Source organism: Amphiura filiformis, chromosome 14 (assembly GCF_039555335.1).
Source record: "Amphiura filiformis chromosome 14, Afil_fr2py, whole genome shotgun sequence".
Classification (NCBI taxonomy): Eukaryota; Metazoa; Echinodermata; class Ophiuroidea; order Amphilepidida; family Amphiuridae; genus Amphiura; species Amphiura filiformis.
Genome location: NC_092641.1, coordinates 31,429,350 through 31,449,745, shown reverse-complemented (window position 1 = coordinate 31,449,745; position 20,396 = coordinate 31,429,350). Strand labels below are relative to the sequence as shown.

General features: G+C 37.5%; 1 protein-coding gene across 1 annotated transcript; it reads right to left on the bottom strand.

Moving 5' to 3' along the window:
- Positions 1–4,047: 4,047 nt before the first annotated feature.
- LOC140169358 (large ribosomal subunit protein mL39-like) lies at positions 4,048–20,379 on the bottom strand. The gene is made up of 8 exons (XM_072192614.1): positions 20,218–20,379; positions 16,077–16,277; positions 14,787–14,926; positions 13,588–13,687; positions 8,257–8,428; positions 7,180–7,327; positions 6,146–6,178; positions 4,048–4,116 (listed from the first exon to the last, which is right to left on the bottom strand). The coding sequence occupies exons 1-8, from the start codon at positions 20,264–20,266 to the stop codon at positions 4,048–4,050; spliced, it is 912 nt and encodes a 303-aa protein (XP_072048715.1). The 5' UTR covers positions 20,267–20,379.
- Between the last annotated feature and the right edge of the window lie 17 nt (positions 20,380–20,396).

Sequence of the window (20,396 nt, the reverse complement as noted above, 5' to 3'; positions counted from 1 at the left end):
AAAAAGGAAAATAATTTGTTCAAGAAATGTATACTCTCCGAATTGAATGTAATCATAAGTCAAAGCTTATGTATGTACCGGTACATGTTTCTACTGGACTTAAGGGAACTGGAATGAGCGTTTGTTTCGACAGTATTTTTTGTGGGACATGAGAGCACATCAGACATATCGAATTGCATTCTGATTACGAAGAATGTCTTTCTGATATCAAATAATTTTCATTTTATGAAATTTACGATATAATACAAATTTTATGACAAATTGATAAAATTTGACATTTTTCACATTTTTGAGATATAACAGTCCTCGAAGTAAATTTTATAAATTTAATGATATATTCTTAAAGTGTATGTAGCTGGGAGGAAAAGCGACGATCAATTGAAAATTTTGACCTTTCATATTGAAGATATGGATTTTTTCCCCAAAAGACCTAATTTTTTTTTGTTTTTTTTGGAAAAAAATCCATATTTTCAATACGAAAGGTCAAAATTTTCAATTAATCATCGGCTTTTCATCCCACCTACATATACTTCAAATATAAATCATCAGATTTACAAAGTTTACTTCGAGTACTGTTAAATATCAAAAATATCAATTTTTATTGATTTGCCATAAAATGTGCATTACATTGCGAATTTCAAAAAATCAAAATTATTTGATATCAGAAGGACATTCTCCGTATTCAGAATGCAATTCGATATGTCTGATGTGCTCTAAAGTCCCACAATAAATACTGCCCAAACGTCCATACCCCTTCCCTTAACTGCACGAAAACTGTGAATTAAGTATATATTTGAGATTTCTTATGTCAAAGAGGAGTAATTTGAGACCAGTTTCAATGAAATCAGACCATTTTTTAATTTAACCTCTGTGTATGAAATTTTTGACATTTGACCTAGATTCAACCTTATAACTCCTGAACTAAGCACCATAGAAAAATATGACAATGACTTTTTTATTCTTTGTGATGAGAGGAACAATTTGAGATACATAACAACATGATGGGAGTATTTTTAAGTTTTGGCCCCACTGTGACTATTGACAGGGGGCATAGAAAAAAATTGGACCAATCAAATTTTTATCATTTCAGGTTTAAAGATGCCAAAAATCATTGGTTGGTTCCACTAATGTAGCAAAAGAAAATCCCAAACCCATAGCACCATGTACTTGGTATACTAAATATAAAAAATGGTTGGCTCAAACAGTAAAAGGAACTTTTTGCATGTTGTAATGTTCCAGTTGAAATACATACACAGTGTTCGAAATATGCCTCAAGAAGTTACAGGCCAGCCGGGCTTGATCTTAAAAAGTTACCGGCCAGCCGTGCCGGCAACTAGATGCCAGTCTGAAAAGTTACCGGCCAGGCCAAAAAGTTACAGGCCAATGGCCGGCTTACCGGCCCTATTTCGAACACTGTGCATACACCCCCTATGGAAGACATATATGGGGGGGGGGGTGTAGATTTCAAATGGAATAACACATTCAGGTGATTCCAGTTGAAATTCACACTCCCTGTGTGGGAGATTAAGATCATGCCTGGTCATCTCTGAAATCCATCATACACACCCTATAATAGGGGGCGTAAGGATTTCAACTGGAATAGCCCAATCACCAATGCGTATCATATTTCCTTTGTATTAATGCAATATTTGATATGTTATTTGCATGATCATTTCATCACTGATCTGCAGAAATTTATAAAACAGGTAAAATAAAACAGTTCATTTCTGGCTATAAACTATTAGTTGTCATTATTACATGTATGTTCTGGCTCAAAATATCAGGCAGACACAAGGGCCTGGTATTGAAACTAATAACTGTTTTGTTTATTTTTGGGTGGGGAGACAATGGGAAAGAACATTTTAGAGCGTACACACCTGAAATTTGCCTAAAATTTTGCATTTTGGGTCTAAAAAAGTGTAAATTTCCCATTTGAAAATAAATTTGATGGGGGGGGGGCAGAATTCTCAATGTCCCTGAAGCCACCACTGAATTAAATAGCAATGGTTGAACTAAATATGTAATATTGATGATAAAAATAATAAATTTACTATGAGATCATACTTTGAGATCATACTGCATGTGAAACAAAAAGTACCTTATTTGTAGTTGGAGGAATAAAATTTGCTTTTTCTTTTGCAAGTGTGCTGCTAAATATAGCATGCCTGGCCTGGAAAAGGGAATGCTGCATGATAACTATAATGAATGTGTGAATAATTATGTAGCAATGCTTTTGTGTATTACCCTAGATCTACTGATGTTATACATTTATGAGGGTTATATATATATAAAGGAAAATTGAAAGAGTCATAAGTCAAAAAAACCAACAACTTTACCCTAATCCTAACCTACAACATAAGCCCTAATCCTAACCCATTTCTAACTCTAAACATGACCCTGACTCTCATCCTGACCCCAACTTTAATCTCTGACCCTCAACCCTAGCCTAACCCAAACCCGAATCCTAATGGTAACCCTACATTTATCCCTAACACTGACCTAAAATACCCTAAACCCAAACTTTAACCCTGTTTTATACTAATGATCCTTTGGACTAAATGGCCAGTTCATATTCTCATTTCCCCAATAACTTACCTTAACACATCTGCGTGGCATTAAGCCTGGTTGGGTGGAAAAGACTAGTGTACCGTAAAAAGTTGATAGTTAGCATATGTGCTTATGACATGCAAACATGAAGAGCCCAATCCACAAAAGTGTAAAGGGTTTTGAGCAAATCATTGATACACATAGACATAGTTATATACGAACAAGTAAATCCGCAAATGTGTGTCTCAACCCCATTAGCTCAGTTGGTAAAGCGCCAAACTTTGGTACACTTTTCAAAAGCGCTCGATAGTAAGCACATATGCTAACTATCGAGTTTTTACTGTATACTCATAACCTCTGCATAAAACACCATATGTGTGTCCCAAACAAATTGCTTGTTAGACGATACATGAATATATCATATGTGGAGGTCATTGACATCCATCAATGTCCTCCACATGTGACGTAGCACAGAATTACACGGTACAAAGACTTCCCCGTTCGAACATACTATGCAATGGAACCAATCATGCCCACCCAACTACCATTTATGCATGGCATGATTACACACATGCTGTAACTGGTAAGTCCACTTTAGCCTGTTCAATTCTTCGTATTAAGGATAAATGTAAGTTTAAATGAATGACCTCTGTCTGCATGTGACATAGCGAGGAATTAAGGTAAGCAATGACTTCTGTGTGCATTTGTTTATGCGCCGTGGTCTAGATGTAAAGGCGCTTTATAAAAGCATTGTGTAATGTGTATGTATGTATGTATGCATGCATGCATCCTATGCGATGGAACAGTTCATACGCACACAGCTACCGTATTTGCCCAAAGCATATTTTGCTTGGTTAAATTGTTTATTTTTACACATTGCCATTTTGTGAAGTAATTTTGAAACAGGTTATGAATTGGGTCAATAACTTACGAGTCAGTTACATGTTGGGTATTGTGAAAAATCAAAACATTTTGCTTTATACCTCAGCATATCCCGCGGAGCATTCCTCGACTCCAATAGCAAAATGTTAAGATTTTTCACAATAACTGATGCAGTTATCTATTAACTTCCAACTATGAAAATACCCTTCGATCATTTCTATATCACAAAATCCATTTTACTGAAACCTAATACAATTTCAATGTTGTGTTGCTGCAATTTTGCTTAATGTCTTCTTAAGCCTTTGCATTGGGGCCTGAGATTGGAATTCCAGTTTTCTTTCTCACCAAGTAAGGGCTGAGAGTAAAATTGTACAATTGTGTTTGGGAGTGGCCTTCTCTCTTTTTCCTAGCTATTTTCTTCCATTTCTTGCTTTGTTTATCAAAGCTATCTAGGCCAGCATGCATATTTATTAGCTTACACTGGCTATCCAGGCTTGTGCATTTGTATGAGCTTGGAACGGTCCATGGATTAGCATGTGTCCCTCACGGACCAACCTGGGTAAATAAACAAACAAACAAACAAACAAACAAACAAACAAACATTTTTTTCTAAAACACTCATTTATCTATCACACTTACATCAAATTCAGCTGGCAGGGCTACTCCTTGGAATCTTAACAATTTATTCTGTAAAGAGAAACAGCAAAAATGTACATGAGTGTTTCAACAAGTTTAATCCCATGAGAATTACCTGCCGATTGGCCAAAAAGAAGTTTTCATTATCAATTGTACCAACCAGCAACATTGTTAGAATAATTTCACCACACAAAAAATTGGGGTGAATTGTTTGCAAAGCCCCATTCTGATTGGTGATTAAAGTGAGATATCATGTAATTGACCAATCAGAGGCAATGTTAGATCGGCAGGTAGTGCTCGGGGGCTAAAACAACACTTGGTATAAAAAGGTTGGACTCACAAACTGGCACGTATAAGTATGTAAAAGCCATCCCAGCATGTAGCCCTACTACATGCTGGGCTTTTTTTTTTTTAATTTAAAGGGGTATTTTTATGCCTCCACTTATGCCTCCACCGCGAGGCATACTGTTTTTGCAATGTCCGTGCTTCCGTGCTTCCGTCCTTCCGTCTTTCCGTGCTTCCGTCCGGATGCCATATCTCGGGCATGGATGGGCGGATTGACTTCAGATTTTCAGGATAGGTGGGTCATGGTCAAAAACTCTGGCTACTTTTTTTTGGGTGAGGTTCAAGGTCAGATACTGAGGTAAAAGGTCATTTGAGGTCAGGGGGCTCATTTTCCTCATTTACCTCTTTTCTCGGAGACTAGGGGTCGCATGTTCCTCAAACTTGGTGGGTGGGTGCATCTTGACCCCAGGCAGAACAAGTTTGTATTGGTTAGTGGGTCAAGGTTACCTGAGGTCATGCAGGGGTCATTTAAGGTCAAATTAGCAAAAACTGTCATATGGCCATGAAACTTGGTAGGTACAGTCAACATTTAGAGCCAAATTTTCGGAAGGTCATTTTGGGGTCACCCAGGGTCATCTGAGGTCAAATTAGTAAAACTGTCGATGGAAATGAAACTTGGTGGGTACAGTCAACATTTAGAGCCTAATTTTTGGAAGGTCATTTTGGGGTCATCCAGGGTCACCCAGGGGTCATCTGAGGTCAAATTAGTCAAAACGGTCGTATGGGCATGAAATTTGGTGGGTACAGTCAATATATAGAGCCAGATTTTTGGAAGGTCATTTCGGGGTCATCCGAGGTCATCCAGGGGTCATCTGAGGTCAAATTAGTAAAAACTGTTGGATGGGTATGAAACTTGGTGGGTACTGTCAACATTTAGAGCCAAATTTTTGGGAGGTCATTTTGGGGTCACCCAGGGGTCATCTGAGGTCAAATTAATAAAACTGTCATACGTACATGAGACTTGGTGGGTACAGTCAACATTTAGAGCCAAATATTTGGAAGGTCATTTTGGGGTCATCCGGGGTCACCCAGCTTTGTATCAACTTGTGAGTATGTGCCACATCACTGTCTTTGGTGGAGGCATCACGGTCGACGCTTTGCGTCGAAAACCGCGACATCCGAGAACCGCGGTCCATCTAGTTTGTTTTGTTTTTAGTCACGCATTAAAAATATACTCCAGGGTATGCATATGTTGTCTTACCAAAAAAACATAGTACAACAGACCATGCAGTTTGAGGCGAGCGATCAATCTCGCTCGCCACCGCTCACCCAAACTCAATTTTTAGCGAGCGATTTTAAACTCGCCAAAGACACTAAATATCGCTCGCCACGAATCGCCCAAAATTGAATCCAATATCAATTTACATGCAAGTTTCAGCACTTCAGTGTATCCTGTATCCGATCTACCGTAATAAGTTAGCCTTAAACCCTGGATACGAAAGAAAGGTTGTGAAGCTTTGTGAACAGTGTGTAATATCGTTTCATATTAGTATATGAATAATTTTTCAGACCTAGCGAGTGATTCGATTAAAATGTAGAGAGTGATTTGACCGCTCGCCCAGCATCATGCTAGCGAGTGATTGACCACTCGCCTTTAAAATCTAGACGGCAAGGCCTGGTACATCTTTTTGAAAAATGTAGAGCAGGTTTCATGAACAACACTTATTGATTTTAAACATTGTGCATGGTTTTACGAATTATTTCAAATTAAATGTAACCAGAGACAAGCACTTACCTTCGGTCTTAAATAATCATCTATACTATGAACCTGTAGAACACAATGCAGACAAAAAAAATATCAATACTAATCGAGGATAGCAGTAAAAATAAGAAAAAATAACAATACTTTATTACCGGGTTAGCTGCAAATATAACACAAGTTTTCAATATTAATCGAGGTTCATCAGAATAAATTACAAAAGTTGTCAATACTAATCTGGGTTAGCAGTACAAATAAGACACAAGTTATCAATACTAATCAGGGTTAGCAAAAAAAACCCAACACCACGATGTATCAATACTAATGAGGGTTAGCATTTTGTTGAACAGGGCGACAATCAAGCTAAGCAGAATCCCCTGCCTGGAAGCCTGCTACAATGTGGTATGGCTTGTGTATGAGATTGATGCTTACCTTATTTGTCAAAAACTTTGACCCGAAAAATGAGGAACATTTGCACTTTTCTTTCCATTACTGCAATATTGTGGGGTTCCAAATAGCCGAGGCGTTAAGAAATGATTTCTGCTGATGACCCCATGTTGTTGACATTGGCTAAATAAGTGCAATTTTCATCCATAAGGCAACAAAAAAAGAAAACCCTGTTCTACAGGCCTGACCGCTCCAGATTTTAAAAACATGGACGGCGGTCCCAGATAGGTTGTCCAAGATATGAGTAGTGAACACCACGCACATTAACTTTGGAAAAAAAAAAGCCAGACCGACCAACCCTACTTGAAAGGTTTATCCGCCCGTAGAACAGGGTAATACAAATTTATAGTGACATTTCTTGTCCGCCACTTTTATTTGTGAAATATTTATAGGTTAAAATCAAGATGCATTATGGGCAATAGGTAAATGAGATATTCCATTCAAATTCATACACCCCTATGGAAGACATGACCTTAATCTCCCATACAGGGAGTGTAGATTTCAGATGGAGTTACCATGATAAGTGCTCCATTTAAAATCTACACCCCCTGTGTGGGAGGTTAAGGACATGTTTTCCATAGGGGGTGTATGGAATAACCACCTGATTGGCTGTTAATACTTACACATGTAAATACAAATCTATGAGGTGAGAAGAATTCTGTGTTAGTCATCATAGGACCCCGGCTGATATCAATGAAGTCACCTAATCTAAATAGCGTTACTCTGTTTAAACCTTTGCCTTGGAGCTGCTCTACAAAATGCTTCTTGTACCTGAAAGAAGGAGGAGAGGAGAAGACAAAGGAAAATGTTACAAGAGTGCTATAACCCAGTGCATGCAAGATGCAACCTGTACAAATACTCATTCTTTATTCGGACAATTCCTACATGGAACAGACTACCTCTGGAAGCTGTCTCAGCAACATCACCAAACATCTTTCAGTCAGTAACTCTCCCTGCAGTCCGGGCTATGCAGCCCACTGCAATTCACCAGCTCATCTAAATGGGCATCTACTTTTTACTCGCACCTGTATAGTTTCTGCACATCGCACAACTGCACATCGCACAACTGCACATCTTTGAGTATCATCAAGAGTCTCCTTGGACAAGCAGTCAAGCACCACGCTTTGTTAGAAGTGCAAAATTGAAGATTGAAGATTGAAGTGGTAATTTAATGCTCTGTGTGCCCGCCATAGACTTCAACATAAAAAGTCACCAAGTTTTGAGATATTGTCTCAAAATATCACGAGCTATCTCAAGAACCACTGAACCAATACTTGGCTTGTTTGTACTCATTTTAATGCATTTTACATGCCGATTCTAAACATAGTCATGGATATGTACAATTCTGAAATTTATATTTTTTTTAAACTTGTCATCTGCAGTTGGCACCAGCATGAAGAGAGTGAATCAGTTTTTAGCTGTATACATTCATTTCACATCCTTCTTTAATTAACATAGACTACTGCCTTAGTTCTGATCTTCATTCATTCACTCGGACGGAAATCAAAGAACATTTGTCCCTTTGCACAAGCGTGCGCATAGCAGCAAGCTCGAGGAAGGGGAACTGCACATGCGCACATTGGTTTTACAAGGCTTTTTACTCTGTGTGACGTCAGCCAGACCAAGAGAATGGAAATCCAAACACTAACTTACTTTGTTGACAATACAACATTAGGTTTGTGTTGTCATTGATTACTTACACATTATCTTCAAAGATTTCCATTGCAACATCTGGTCTGACCTCTAACCTTTCAAAGTTGGACTTTGACTTCATGATGACGTAAGCTTCTCTGGAGAGTATCACAAGTTCTTCTCTGGTTGGTTCCCACTTGAAGGGTATATTAACATCATAGGCAAAGCAACCTGCTGAGACTACAGCGGTAAAAACAGAAACAAACTGGTTAACTTTGGACACCTTGAATTTCATTCAAATCCAGATGCAGAAAGATTTCACCTCCCTTTTTTTACGCTTATTGACCCTCTGCATTATTTTTATTAATAGAGCCATTTATAAGCAGTTTACACAAAAGGACAAAGTGCTGTACAAAACAAAGCAACCTTAAAAAGTACAGAAACATTTAAACCAATCAAAACCTTAAAATATGCACATACTACTAAAAACAGTTATATTTTGACTACAAAATGTGATCGAAGCTAGGGAACAAAATGGCAAAAAAAATGCAATTTATTAACAGATTTTGTGATTTTTAGAGTCACTTGTTAAAACAAAACAAAACACCAAAACAAAAACAAGAGCACCAATGGTACTGTGGCTCTGTGCTTTTTGGTGACAGTGAAAGTCGAATGTGCAACAGGTGAAATCATTGTGTGACATATTACATTCAATGGTACATCTGGTCGGTTGGTAGCTATCTCATTTGCAGAGCATACAATGATACATCAATCAATTTTGGGAATTACTATTTAGCCACATGGATGTGACCCAAAAGAATCCTGAACTTGCTTTTTCTAAGCATAGCGAGCGGAGCTCTTTTCCAGCACGGCCGGAGGGTCCGAGGCCCGCTTAAGGGTCCCCGGTGGGGTCCAGAGGGTTCCTGCACCACATGCAGGAAAGGCCATTTCAGAGGGTAAAAGAACATTTCAAAGCTCCTGGCTTGTTCTACACTTTTAATAAAAAGTGCTTCCTTCTTCCAAAAACATGCTATAAAGTTTCGAAGTTTCCTATACTTTTATGCACAAGAGACACTCTTAAGAAATGTTTTTGGCTTTATTACATAACCAATATGGCTGATGTTGATATATGTGAAGCAGATCAATAAGGCAATAATTTTAATTATTAAAATCATTTTTGTGCTTGGCATCCACTGCCTCCCCCACCCCACCCCCACCAACCGGCACCCCATCATGGGCCTTGACGGTCAGTGTGCTTTTGGTTAAAATTTCAGGACGAGAAACATTTTAGCAGATTTAGCACCCCAAAAGAGACCATTTTTGACATAAAACCTGTTTTAGACTTTAAAAAAAAAAAATGCTTCCTTCATCCTAAAAAAGTGGTTTTAAATATTCAGTTTCCCATACTTTTGTACACGAGAGACATTCTTCTAAGTTTTATTTTGGCCTAATAACATGGCCTACATGACTGAAATTGATATATATAATGCGCAATATAAAAACAATGATTCATCACATGTTTGACCCACCCCCTTCGGGTATGTGGGAGGGGGACCACATGGCGGGGGGGGGGGTACTAATGCGCATGAAGAACACATTGTTTGATAAGAGTAATTTGTAAAATTCGGTATGTTAAGGTTAGCCGAGAGTTTTTCATGCGCGTGATTTCAGAGGGGCGTAAGTTCATAACAGAAACAGCCATGCAGAAAATGAACAAGCGTATACCGGGACGTAGGCCTACTTACAATAGAATATCGATCCACGGTCAAGACATGAAAAGGCTATGAAACTTGGCTTAGCCCGGAGCTCGGATGCCGAGGGGGGGGGGTGGCACAAGCCATTTTCGGCAATTTTCACAAGGATTTTATAAATTTTAAAATTGATTGGGGGCACTTCGTCAAGCTACGCCCTGGAAAATGTGTTGATTTTGAATTTATAGCCTTGATATCTTTGATGAAATCAATGCTGCTATTCCCCTGATTACAATGTAAGGGTAGGCAACAACAACAATATCAAAAAGCAATTATTTGTAAATCGAATTTGGGATGAAAATCAACAAGACAGACTTAGCAGGCCTATACAAAGTGAATTGTAGGGCACTTCGTCAAGCTACGCCCTGGAAAATGTGGGGCACTTCGTCAAGCTACGCCCTGGAAAATGTGTTGATTTTGAATTTATAGCCTTGATATCTTTGATGAAATCAATGCTGCTATTCCCTGATTACAATGTAAGGGTAGGCAACAACAACAATATCAAAAAGCAATTATTTGTAAATCGAATTTGGGATGAAAATCAACAAGACAGACTTAGCAGGCCTACAAAGTGAAAAACAATTCACTGCACTCAGCTTAATCAATCAAATAAAACTAAAAAGAAAGGAGCAAGAAAGAATAAAGAAATAGTGAAAAGAGAAAGAAAGAGAGAGAAAGAAAATGAACGAAAAAGAAAGAAAGAAAGAAATGAAAGAAATGAAAAAAAAAAAAAAAAAATGATAAAAGAAAAGGAGAAAGAAAAGAGGAAAGAAAGGAAGTAAAAATGAGAAAAGAGAAAAAAAAAAAAATTCAGCCACACGGAGACTCGAACCCACAAAAATAGTTCATATTAGATTCCCAGTCCAACGCTCTATCCACTCGCCACATATCAACTTACACAAATTGACTGTTCTCAAAGCGGATGATATAACTATAATTGGATGCAATTACATATGATTACAATCGCGTCCGCATTATGGCTCTTAGAATAAACACGCATGTCGGCGCTGAAATTTTGAACGAACTGATGGAGGAAAACCTCGTTTTTGCAAAACTAGCTTCAATTTGGAGTGAAAATCAAATGGAATAGCAATTGGCAGAATGTTGAGAAATAATGTAGGTATTCAGATGTCTAAATTAACGCCTCAGAATCAAGATATCGATAATTTCACAAACCAGCTTTTTCTCAAGCAAATTCTCCAAAATTTTCCCCAAAAAACGGGCTTTTAAAATTTAATCGGTACTGTATTTGGTTCTTCCCCATGGCAACATTATTTCTTTGATCGATTTGTAATACAATACGAAAAAGAAGAAAACAATCGCTCGGTTTGGATTTATACGGAGCGCACATTTGAAAAAACCCTCATGGAACGTGTTTTTGATCTTGTGAACATGGTGGGTAAAAATGCTTTAAACGAAGGATTTTCAAATTTATTCTAATAATTTGTATATAACACACACAAAAATGTTAAGCTACACTCCAATGCACCAACATTTCACTCGCTGCGATATTTGATTACTGAGAAAACTCTGTTTTAGAGAACAACTTTATACGTCTTTTATACGTTTTTTATACGTCTCTTTGTGTAACCTTAAACACGCAGAGTGATGTCACTACAAATTGGGACTAAAATATTGACTGTACCTACCAAGTTTCATGCCCATATACGGTTTTTACTAATTTGACCTCATATGACCCCTGGATGACCTCAGATGACCCAGTAATGACCTTCCAACAATTGGCTCTGAATGTTGACTGTACCTACCAAGTTTCATGCCCATATGACAGTTTTTACTAATTTGACCTCAGATGACCCCTGGTGACCCCGAAATGACCTTCCAAAAATTTGACTCCAATGTTGACTGTATCCACCAAGTTTCACGCCCATCCAATAGTTTTTACTAATTTGACCCGAGATGACCTCTGGTGACCCCGAAATGACCTTCCCAAAATTTGGCTATAAATGTTGACTGTACCCACTAAGTTTCATGACCATATGACAGTTTTTACTAATTTGACCTCAGATGACCCCTGGTGACCCCGAAATGACCTTCCAAAAATTTTACTCCAAATGTTTACTGTACCCACCAAGTTACTTTTAGGCCTACGACAGTTGTTACTGGTAAATAAACTGAAACTGAAACTGAAACTATAGCACCCATCGGGTCAAATAATTGATCTTTGTAACTTTTTTCTGATTAGGCCAGGAATACTAAAAAAGTGATTTTCCCACCCCCCTGCTGTCATTGATCGCTTGTCATTCCTTTTGATTTCTCTCAAAATTTAGCTCATGATTATTGCACAGCCTAGAGTAAAACATTAAACTTTGCAACTTGCAATCAATGATTTTTGAAACCACTAATTTCAGTCACATTTGAATTTAATAATTATTATTATTATGTTCATCATCTAACATTAAAGTCATCATAGTTATTTTGAACTTTTCTATTTAATACTGCCCCCCCCCTTATGACCTTGAATTATTCATTCATAACTGTGACGACCTTGAGACCATCCAATCAGAACAGATCAGAATCGATCAATACGCCAAAAGGTCATGACCTCCTCCTGCTTGTAAACATAAAACAAGCAAGCTGCACCAAAATCATGGCGAGATCGGGACCATCGACGTAACATCGATCAAATAAACCTTGGTCTTGAATTTCTTAAGAAGTCCTGGCCTAAAAACCATGTTGTTTTTCAAGAGAAAACATATCAATCTTTGATTTTCTGAAGTATAAAATTGTTGTGCAAAGTGGAACATCACTAATTTAGGCTGTTTTTGCTATGGAAAAATACGGAAGTTGTTCAATTTTGCGAAGTGGGGTAAAGTAAAATCTCATTGAAAATATAATTTTTCCTCAAAATAATGTCCACAATATGATTAAATAGACTGTATCTAACTATATTCTAACAAAACTACAATGAGTGCTGTGATGAAATACGAACATTTTGCATGACTTTCGGTCCGTGTTTTTGCACAAAATGGAGAGGTCATGTGCACTTGCGCAAGGAAAAATAGTCCACTAGGAAATTCATTTACCCGATCCATTAGTTCAGATTTATTCAAGATTTAGACATGTTCTTGAACATTTTTGGACATTCCTCAACTATTTCTTTATTTAAATTGTAAAGAAATAGTTAAGAAAAGTTATGAAATAGTAAATAACTTCTGAATCTGAACTGAATCTTACGAAATTACCCTCCGTTGGTTTCCGCCACATTCACGCAACTTAAATTATACAGACCAAAATAATCTCGAGCACACACGAGGTACCACAAAACAACTCGTTCATCGTGGCTTTTTTACACAAAAATCATATTTTATCGACAGTATTTGAAATCCACCTGGAGTGCAATCGATTAAAAAATAAATAAGCAAAATTTAGAAACAAATTTCAAGACCAAATATCAAACAGACAAACATCCTTAGCATAAAAACCAATGCCCGAATTGGCTCTCTAATTGTTCCGATCACATAGCCTCTTTTAGCTTCGCTCAGAGCCAAAAATGCCTGATTGACCCTTCTTCAATGGGATGGCCACCCATAGAACAGGTTAGTTTTTCTTGTTGTCACTTATGCAACACAAAAAACATGTCAGAATCCAGACTCTCGGTATAAACTTCTTTGATGATATATCACTTACGTGGTATAAATGGTGTTCTAACAGGCTCAACTAAGACTTCCTCTTTAAAAGCTTTCTGTAACACAGCACCCATCAGATGAGAACATGATCGCCAAAATGCCTGCATGGCAGAAAACAGTACATCAGTTATTAGGGATGGATTCAAAGCCCAACCACCAGCATCCTATCAGAACCAGCGATTGGGTCTGGTTTCTATTGTTGAGAACAATAGGATGTGGTTTAACCAGGCCAGGGCACCAGCGGGCGAACTGACGGTTGTGTTTTGAAGCCATCCCTCAGCATAACCAGTCACCTTCAAACAGGAGATTAGTTAAACACAATGACAGGTATGAACACACAACTAACTGTGGATGTATGCAGTCTCCTAAAATGCCAGGAAATGACAAATAACCTCAAGGCTGTAATGATGGAGAGCCTGACATCAATTGAAAACATGCCTATTGTTGCCTGGGTGTTAACTGTAAAGGTCCATGGCTTGGCAATTAGAGCTGACCATGTTTTGTAGTTTTGAACTGTGTGTTCAAAGCTAGTCATACCCCTGTGTAGTGTATGTGTACAGGTGCGTTTTATCCATTGTGTTATTACCAAGGACTTCAACTCATTGAGGTATCACCATTCTTACATGGACTTCATTCCGAGAGCCTAAACCCAGGTCCTTGGGCATCAAGGTCCTCAGATATCAAGTACACACCCTCTTCACTAGTATTAGTAATAAGCTCTGGAGAAATGTTGACACCTAACATGTGTTAAATGGTCCCAGCAAGGAATATGCATAATGCATGTGTGTGGGGGTGTACATGTATGCATGGTAAAAAGTTCAGTTGAATTCTGCTAGGTCACCAAGGCAATCACATGCACGCTAAAGAACATTATAGCTAAAGTTATACACAATTGTTTTTTGAAAGGGGGTGATACTAAGGCAATGGCATGGCCAATTGCCTTCAGTATCTCTGGTTATGTTTGTGTTGTGTGTCTGATTTAGGAACCTTTAGTACAGAGAAGTGTGCACATTATTTATGTGCTATTCCAGTTTATGGAAGACATGACCTTAATCTCCCACACAGGGTGTGTAAATTTCAAATGGGGTCACCCATTTAGGTACCCCAATCAAAATTCACACTCCCTGTGTGGAAAATTAAGGTCATGTCTTCCATAGGGGGTGTATGGATTTCAACAGGAAAAGCCGAATTATACCTTACCTTGTTAACTTCAAATGGTTTGTCATCTTTGAATCGTACAAAACTGAGTTCACAATCTTCCTGTAACGGCTGCAGCATATGCCATAAAGAACCGTTGACTACCGCTATGCCTGAATGCTTACAGTAAGGCTCTCCTAAATCTGAAATGATAAGTGCAAACCTGAGGTCACAATCTTCATGTAATTGCTGTAGTAGCATGTGCCAGCACACTAGCTGTGCCACAATGAACCACTGGCTTCTGCTATATGGTTGTTTGTTGGTTTTATGGTTGGTCCGCAAGGACACATGCTATATAGCAGCTTCGAATCTTTTCTGTGAAAAACACACTTAGCCCATATATACAAGATGCACAAGCCAGGAAAATAATTTACAGTCTCAGCCAAGAAGGCCCTTAAAACGCAGTTAAGGAAGAAAAAGAAAGAAGCTAAGAAAGTCACCAAAATTTCCATAAAGCAATTAAACATGTATATGGCTGGATGCTTACAATAGCAAGCTGTCTCCTGACATTTCAAATTACCCAGTTTATGCATTTTAAAACTAGGAAGACTGCAGTCAACACTACATTGAGTTGAACATTATTGGAGTTGAATCCTAAAATCATTCATTTACATTTGACATTGTGCATAATCAAAGAGAGCATAAACGTAGAGCCAGAGAGAGATGAAGATGGAGGGAGACAGAAAGAAAGAGAGGAGGGAAAGAGGAAGAGACTATATGTGCCCATCCACCACAAACTGGTCGTAAAGTCGGCATTTTCCATTTTGAGATACAATCAAAAACAGTATTGGATTTCTAAAATATATTAGGAATTTGACCTTTGATGCACCATAACTTCACTTCCAGATGTCCGATGAAGCTGGTTGAGGTGTCATTTTAAAGCTGAAAGTGCATTCTTTCAATATCTGCAATAAACAGAAAATGATCTAGAGCCGACTTTACTACCACTTTGTGGTGGATGGTCACATATGATCTGGTCCATACAGGCCAAAGGTGGCAAATTCTAAATTGAGATAAAGACCAAAGTAAAAAACAATAAAATACATTTACATCACAAAACTTCATTTATAACTTGAGTACCAAGTATATGCTAGATCGTTGGTGTTTTCAGTACGGTATATTAAGCCTAATGTCAAACGTGTTACAAGAAAATATACCTCTTTTGGCCTCCAAGGACCAGATCGCATCATAAGAGGAGGAGGGGGATATAGGGGAGAGAGACAGAAAATGAGAGAACAGACACACAGAGAGACAGGTCTATAGAGATTCAAACAGATTTTATAAATCACTTACGCATAGCAACATGATATGGTGTGGAGAGGTATTTATTCATCATCAATGAACATTCGTCCTCAGTGCCTAGATGTTTGACGTGTACCTTCTCGATAGCTTTGACCAGTGACAACTGGCGCTCTTTTTCTCTGTCAAACACTTCATTCTGTTTCTGTGTTACGGATATTGCTGAACTGACGGCTGTTTGGTCTGATGAAAAACCTGCAATTAATAGAAAAAGTCAATTGAATTTCTTTTATAAAAGATAACGAAAATATCTGCTCTGTAAATTTCACACCTCCTTGAGATGGTGCCCACAGCACATACCCTCCTTGATATGCCACTGACTCCATCAACAAAAATGTCTCCTTTTCTGAGGGGAATGTTAAAATCATACCGCTTTCTGTAACAAAGTTACAACTTACATCTTGTCAAAGATTGACTTTTGTCAAAAATGTTCAGCCAAAACATGACTTGATGCAAACTGTGCAAAACAAATAAAAACATTAACGGTCGCATGTCATAAGTTGGGTATGCTAAAAGGGTGGAGGGATTACACTTTTCTGAAAAATGTGATACAAATTTGATCCTACAGCAGTGGTTGATACCTCATTTTAAGCCTAATATTATACTCTTTCAGTCTACTGAAGCATATAATTATACATTATTCATATTCAGTAAAAAAATCACATCAGTTGAAATGAAAAATGCCAGAGGTGGAGGAGCAGGGCGGATGTGGAGCAGGCGGATGCGGGAGTGTGCAATAGGGCCTATATGAAAATTCACACGCCAGCATGTCAAAACTACTGGTTACTTTTTCAAATCTAGGGAGGGTATGATGTATTGACAGCTTTGAATGTTGAATTTGTACAACTAAAACAATTACTGACTACTTTAATGTGGTACTACACCCCCTGATAAATTTTGTGACTAATTTTGCATTTTTCTCAAAAAGTAACTACACACTGGTAAAGGAATCCAGTTACTACACTGGAATTTCAGTAACTCAAGATAAGCGGTAAGTTATTTATGATAAGAAAAGAGGTACCGCTAAAATGTACCTCATTTCTTAACATAATGAACCCCTTGTCTTGAGTTACTGAAATTCCAGTGTAGTAACTGAATTCCTTACCCCTATAATATACATAACTTTTGTTACCAGTGTGATATTATTTTTTGAGAAAAATGCAAAAATAGTCACAAATTTATCAAGGTGTGTAGTACCACCTTAAAGGGTATTATGTTCCATTTTTTTTCATTTTTAATGAAATCCTAGTTGAATTTCAGTATTTTCAGCAATATGCTAATGTATATTTCTCTTCTTGATATTCATTTCCTCAATAATAGAATAACCATCTCGCTAATTACTCGTAAAAAGGTCATTGACCTTCACAATGTAATTAACATGTACGTACAATTATTTTAAATAGTTCATTTGAAGCATTCATGTATTGAGAACATATCCTCCAAATCTGATGACATTCTTGCAATTGCATAAAATAAAAAATTTACAGTCATTTTTGTAATTGAGGTCCGATTTGAGAAAAACACATTTGAAATTTGAGATTTACATAGATGCCTGTAATTAATTAGTAATTAAGCATTATCTCAAAAAATAAGCACATGTTAAGGTTAAAAATGGTGTTAATTATTAGAGATTGTCAATATACAACATGTTAAGGGAACTGGAATGAGCGTTTTGAGCGTTTGACAGCATTTTTGTGGGACATGAGAGCACATCAGACCTATCGAATTGCATTCTGAATACGAAGAATGTCTTTCTGATATCAAATAATTTTCATTTATGAAATTCACGATATAATACAAATTTTATGACAAATTATTAAAATTTGATATTTTAAACATTTTGGAGATATAACAGTCCTCGAAGTAAATTTTATAAATTTAATGATATAGTCTTAAAGTGTATGTAGCTGTGATGAAAAGCCGACGATCAATTGAAAATTTTGACTTTTTATTTTGAAGATATCGATTTTTTTCCCAAAAGACCTATTTTTTTGTGTGTTTTGGGAAAAAATCCATATCTTCACTACGAAAGGTCAAAATTTTCAATTGATCGTCGGCTTTTCATCCCACCTACGTACACTTTAGGTAGAAATTGTCAGATTTATAAAGTTTACTTCGAGTACTGTTAAATATCAAAAATATCAATTTTAATGATTTGCCATAAACGTATTACATTGCGAATTTCAAAAAATCAAAATTATTTGATATCAGAAGGCCATTCTTCATATTCATAATGCAATTCGATATGTCTGATGTGCTCTAATGTCCCACAATAAATACTGTCCAAACGTTCATACCCCTTCCCTTAACATATCAAAAAATTCATTTTTTGTAATTTTTGACCATGTAATGGAAATTGTACCCAACTTATGACATGCGACCTATTAACAGATATGAAATATTTAATCTAGATAGAGCAGATTTTCAATATGTAGGTATGCTAGGTGAATTCAAATTTGCCATCAAACTGCATCATTTTATATATCAAATTAAAGCCCTTGAGTAAAGAAAGCCAAAACTGAAAACCTTTTTGTCGTAGCACTTTCCGTAGCAGATACATGTATACAAAGATTGACTTTCATCAAAAAGATTCAGCTAACAAAACAGCATTTCGGTGGTGTTTCTAGATCTTAGTCTCATGATGATAGCAGCTTTTCTATGACTATGTGGAACTGCTATCAAAATCCCTCTAAAATTCCATGTGCGAGTGTCTCATCATCACCATGGATAAAAAATCATATTGGGTCAAGTGAAGTATCTAGACAACATATTTATGTAGGTTTCCTTGACCTACCTGTAGATGTATTTCTATATGTATTGTGTTCTAGGTGAATTTGGCTGACTACATGTAGCAAATGCCAAATGTGTTAAATTTAAGGTATGCCTACAATAATATCATATAGATCCAACTTTGAGCGTACTAAAGGAACTGTAACAACTTTCCTCAACGACCTTGGATGGCAGTCACTGGATGGAGGAGAGAAGAAAAACAGCCCGCTTACAAGTCCATGATGTAGAAGATCGTCCATGATGAGATAGACATCCCCAGTGACCGTTACCTTACGCCAGTTACCCGGCTTTCTCGCCGCAATAATACAAAAAGTTTCATTCACCACCAAACTCGCATCCAGTGCCACAAAAACTAATTTTTCCCCCGAACCATTACCGACTGGAACAGTCTAAAAGAAACCACCGTTCAAGCAAGCAGCCTACAAGTATTCAAGTACAACAACAATAAGCAGCTTTACCCCCGCACAAGCTTGGCTTCTATACTCGACTCTTCCGAGTCCAGCTAGACGTTCGCTTTTCGTATCTCTTTCCTTGTTGGAAAGGTATAACATTGAGGAGATAGGAACATGTACCGTCATCCGGGACCTACTCTGCCATGTTTGGCTGAGTAACGTACATGAACACGGTCTTTTGTGCCTATGTAAATTAGTCATTGTGTAAAGCTGTGTTTATACCCATGGGTTGCTCATCATCAGACTGAATCCTTGACCGACAGAGGGTGTCAATATAGGCCTACGTGTCGCTTTTGAAAAACAGCGATTTATGCGCATGCTCAGCAGGCAAATACGACGGCGATTTAGTACACTGATCATGCGTGCGATTCAGATTTCTGCAAAAGCGATTGAGTATAAATGCGTCTTTAGAAATGACTGGCGATTGTGTGTTCTCAAGTGGGTTTTATCATGTTAATTAGTGACCTGACACACATTTGTATTGGTTCGATCAAGCATTGATTTTTTGTACTGGATCGTTCAAGCATCTCCAACAAATTTTTCAATGTAAGTGCCTCTGGCCCTAGTGGAAGTAAAAACGGATACTATGGCCAGAGTTCTAGGGCTAAGTCCAGCCAATATGAATTGATCAATTTGATGTTGATATGAAATTGCTATCAAAATCGGACCCTCTAAAATTCCATGTGGGATTCTTGGGTCAATTTGGCTGACTAGCAAATGTGTTAACTAAGGTTTGCATGGTTTGTCTGATCATCAAATTCATGATACAATGTCAATACATGTATGTACAAATTGTGTGCAAACTGTAATGTAACAAGTAAGCTTACCTTACCTACGTACGACTAAAAACGTCAACAAAAGGGTATAAAACTACTTAGCCTTTAGTTACTTACAACGGCATGTCCTGCGGATGACCGATTCAGATAACCTTATTAACCTCATGTTCACTATTTAACTTCGCTAATGGCATAAATTCATGAAAAACTATGTTTTTCTTATCGTGCGCTGCACTCGGTGAAATACTTCCGAATTTTGATACCTCACGTGGGATGACCTTTGACATCATATTCGT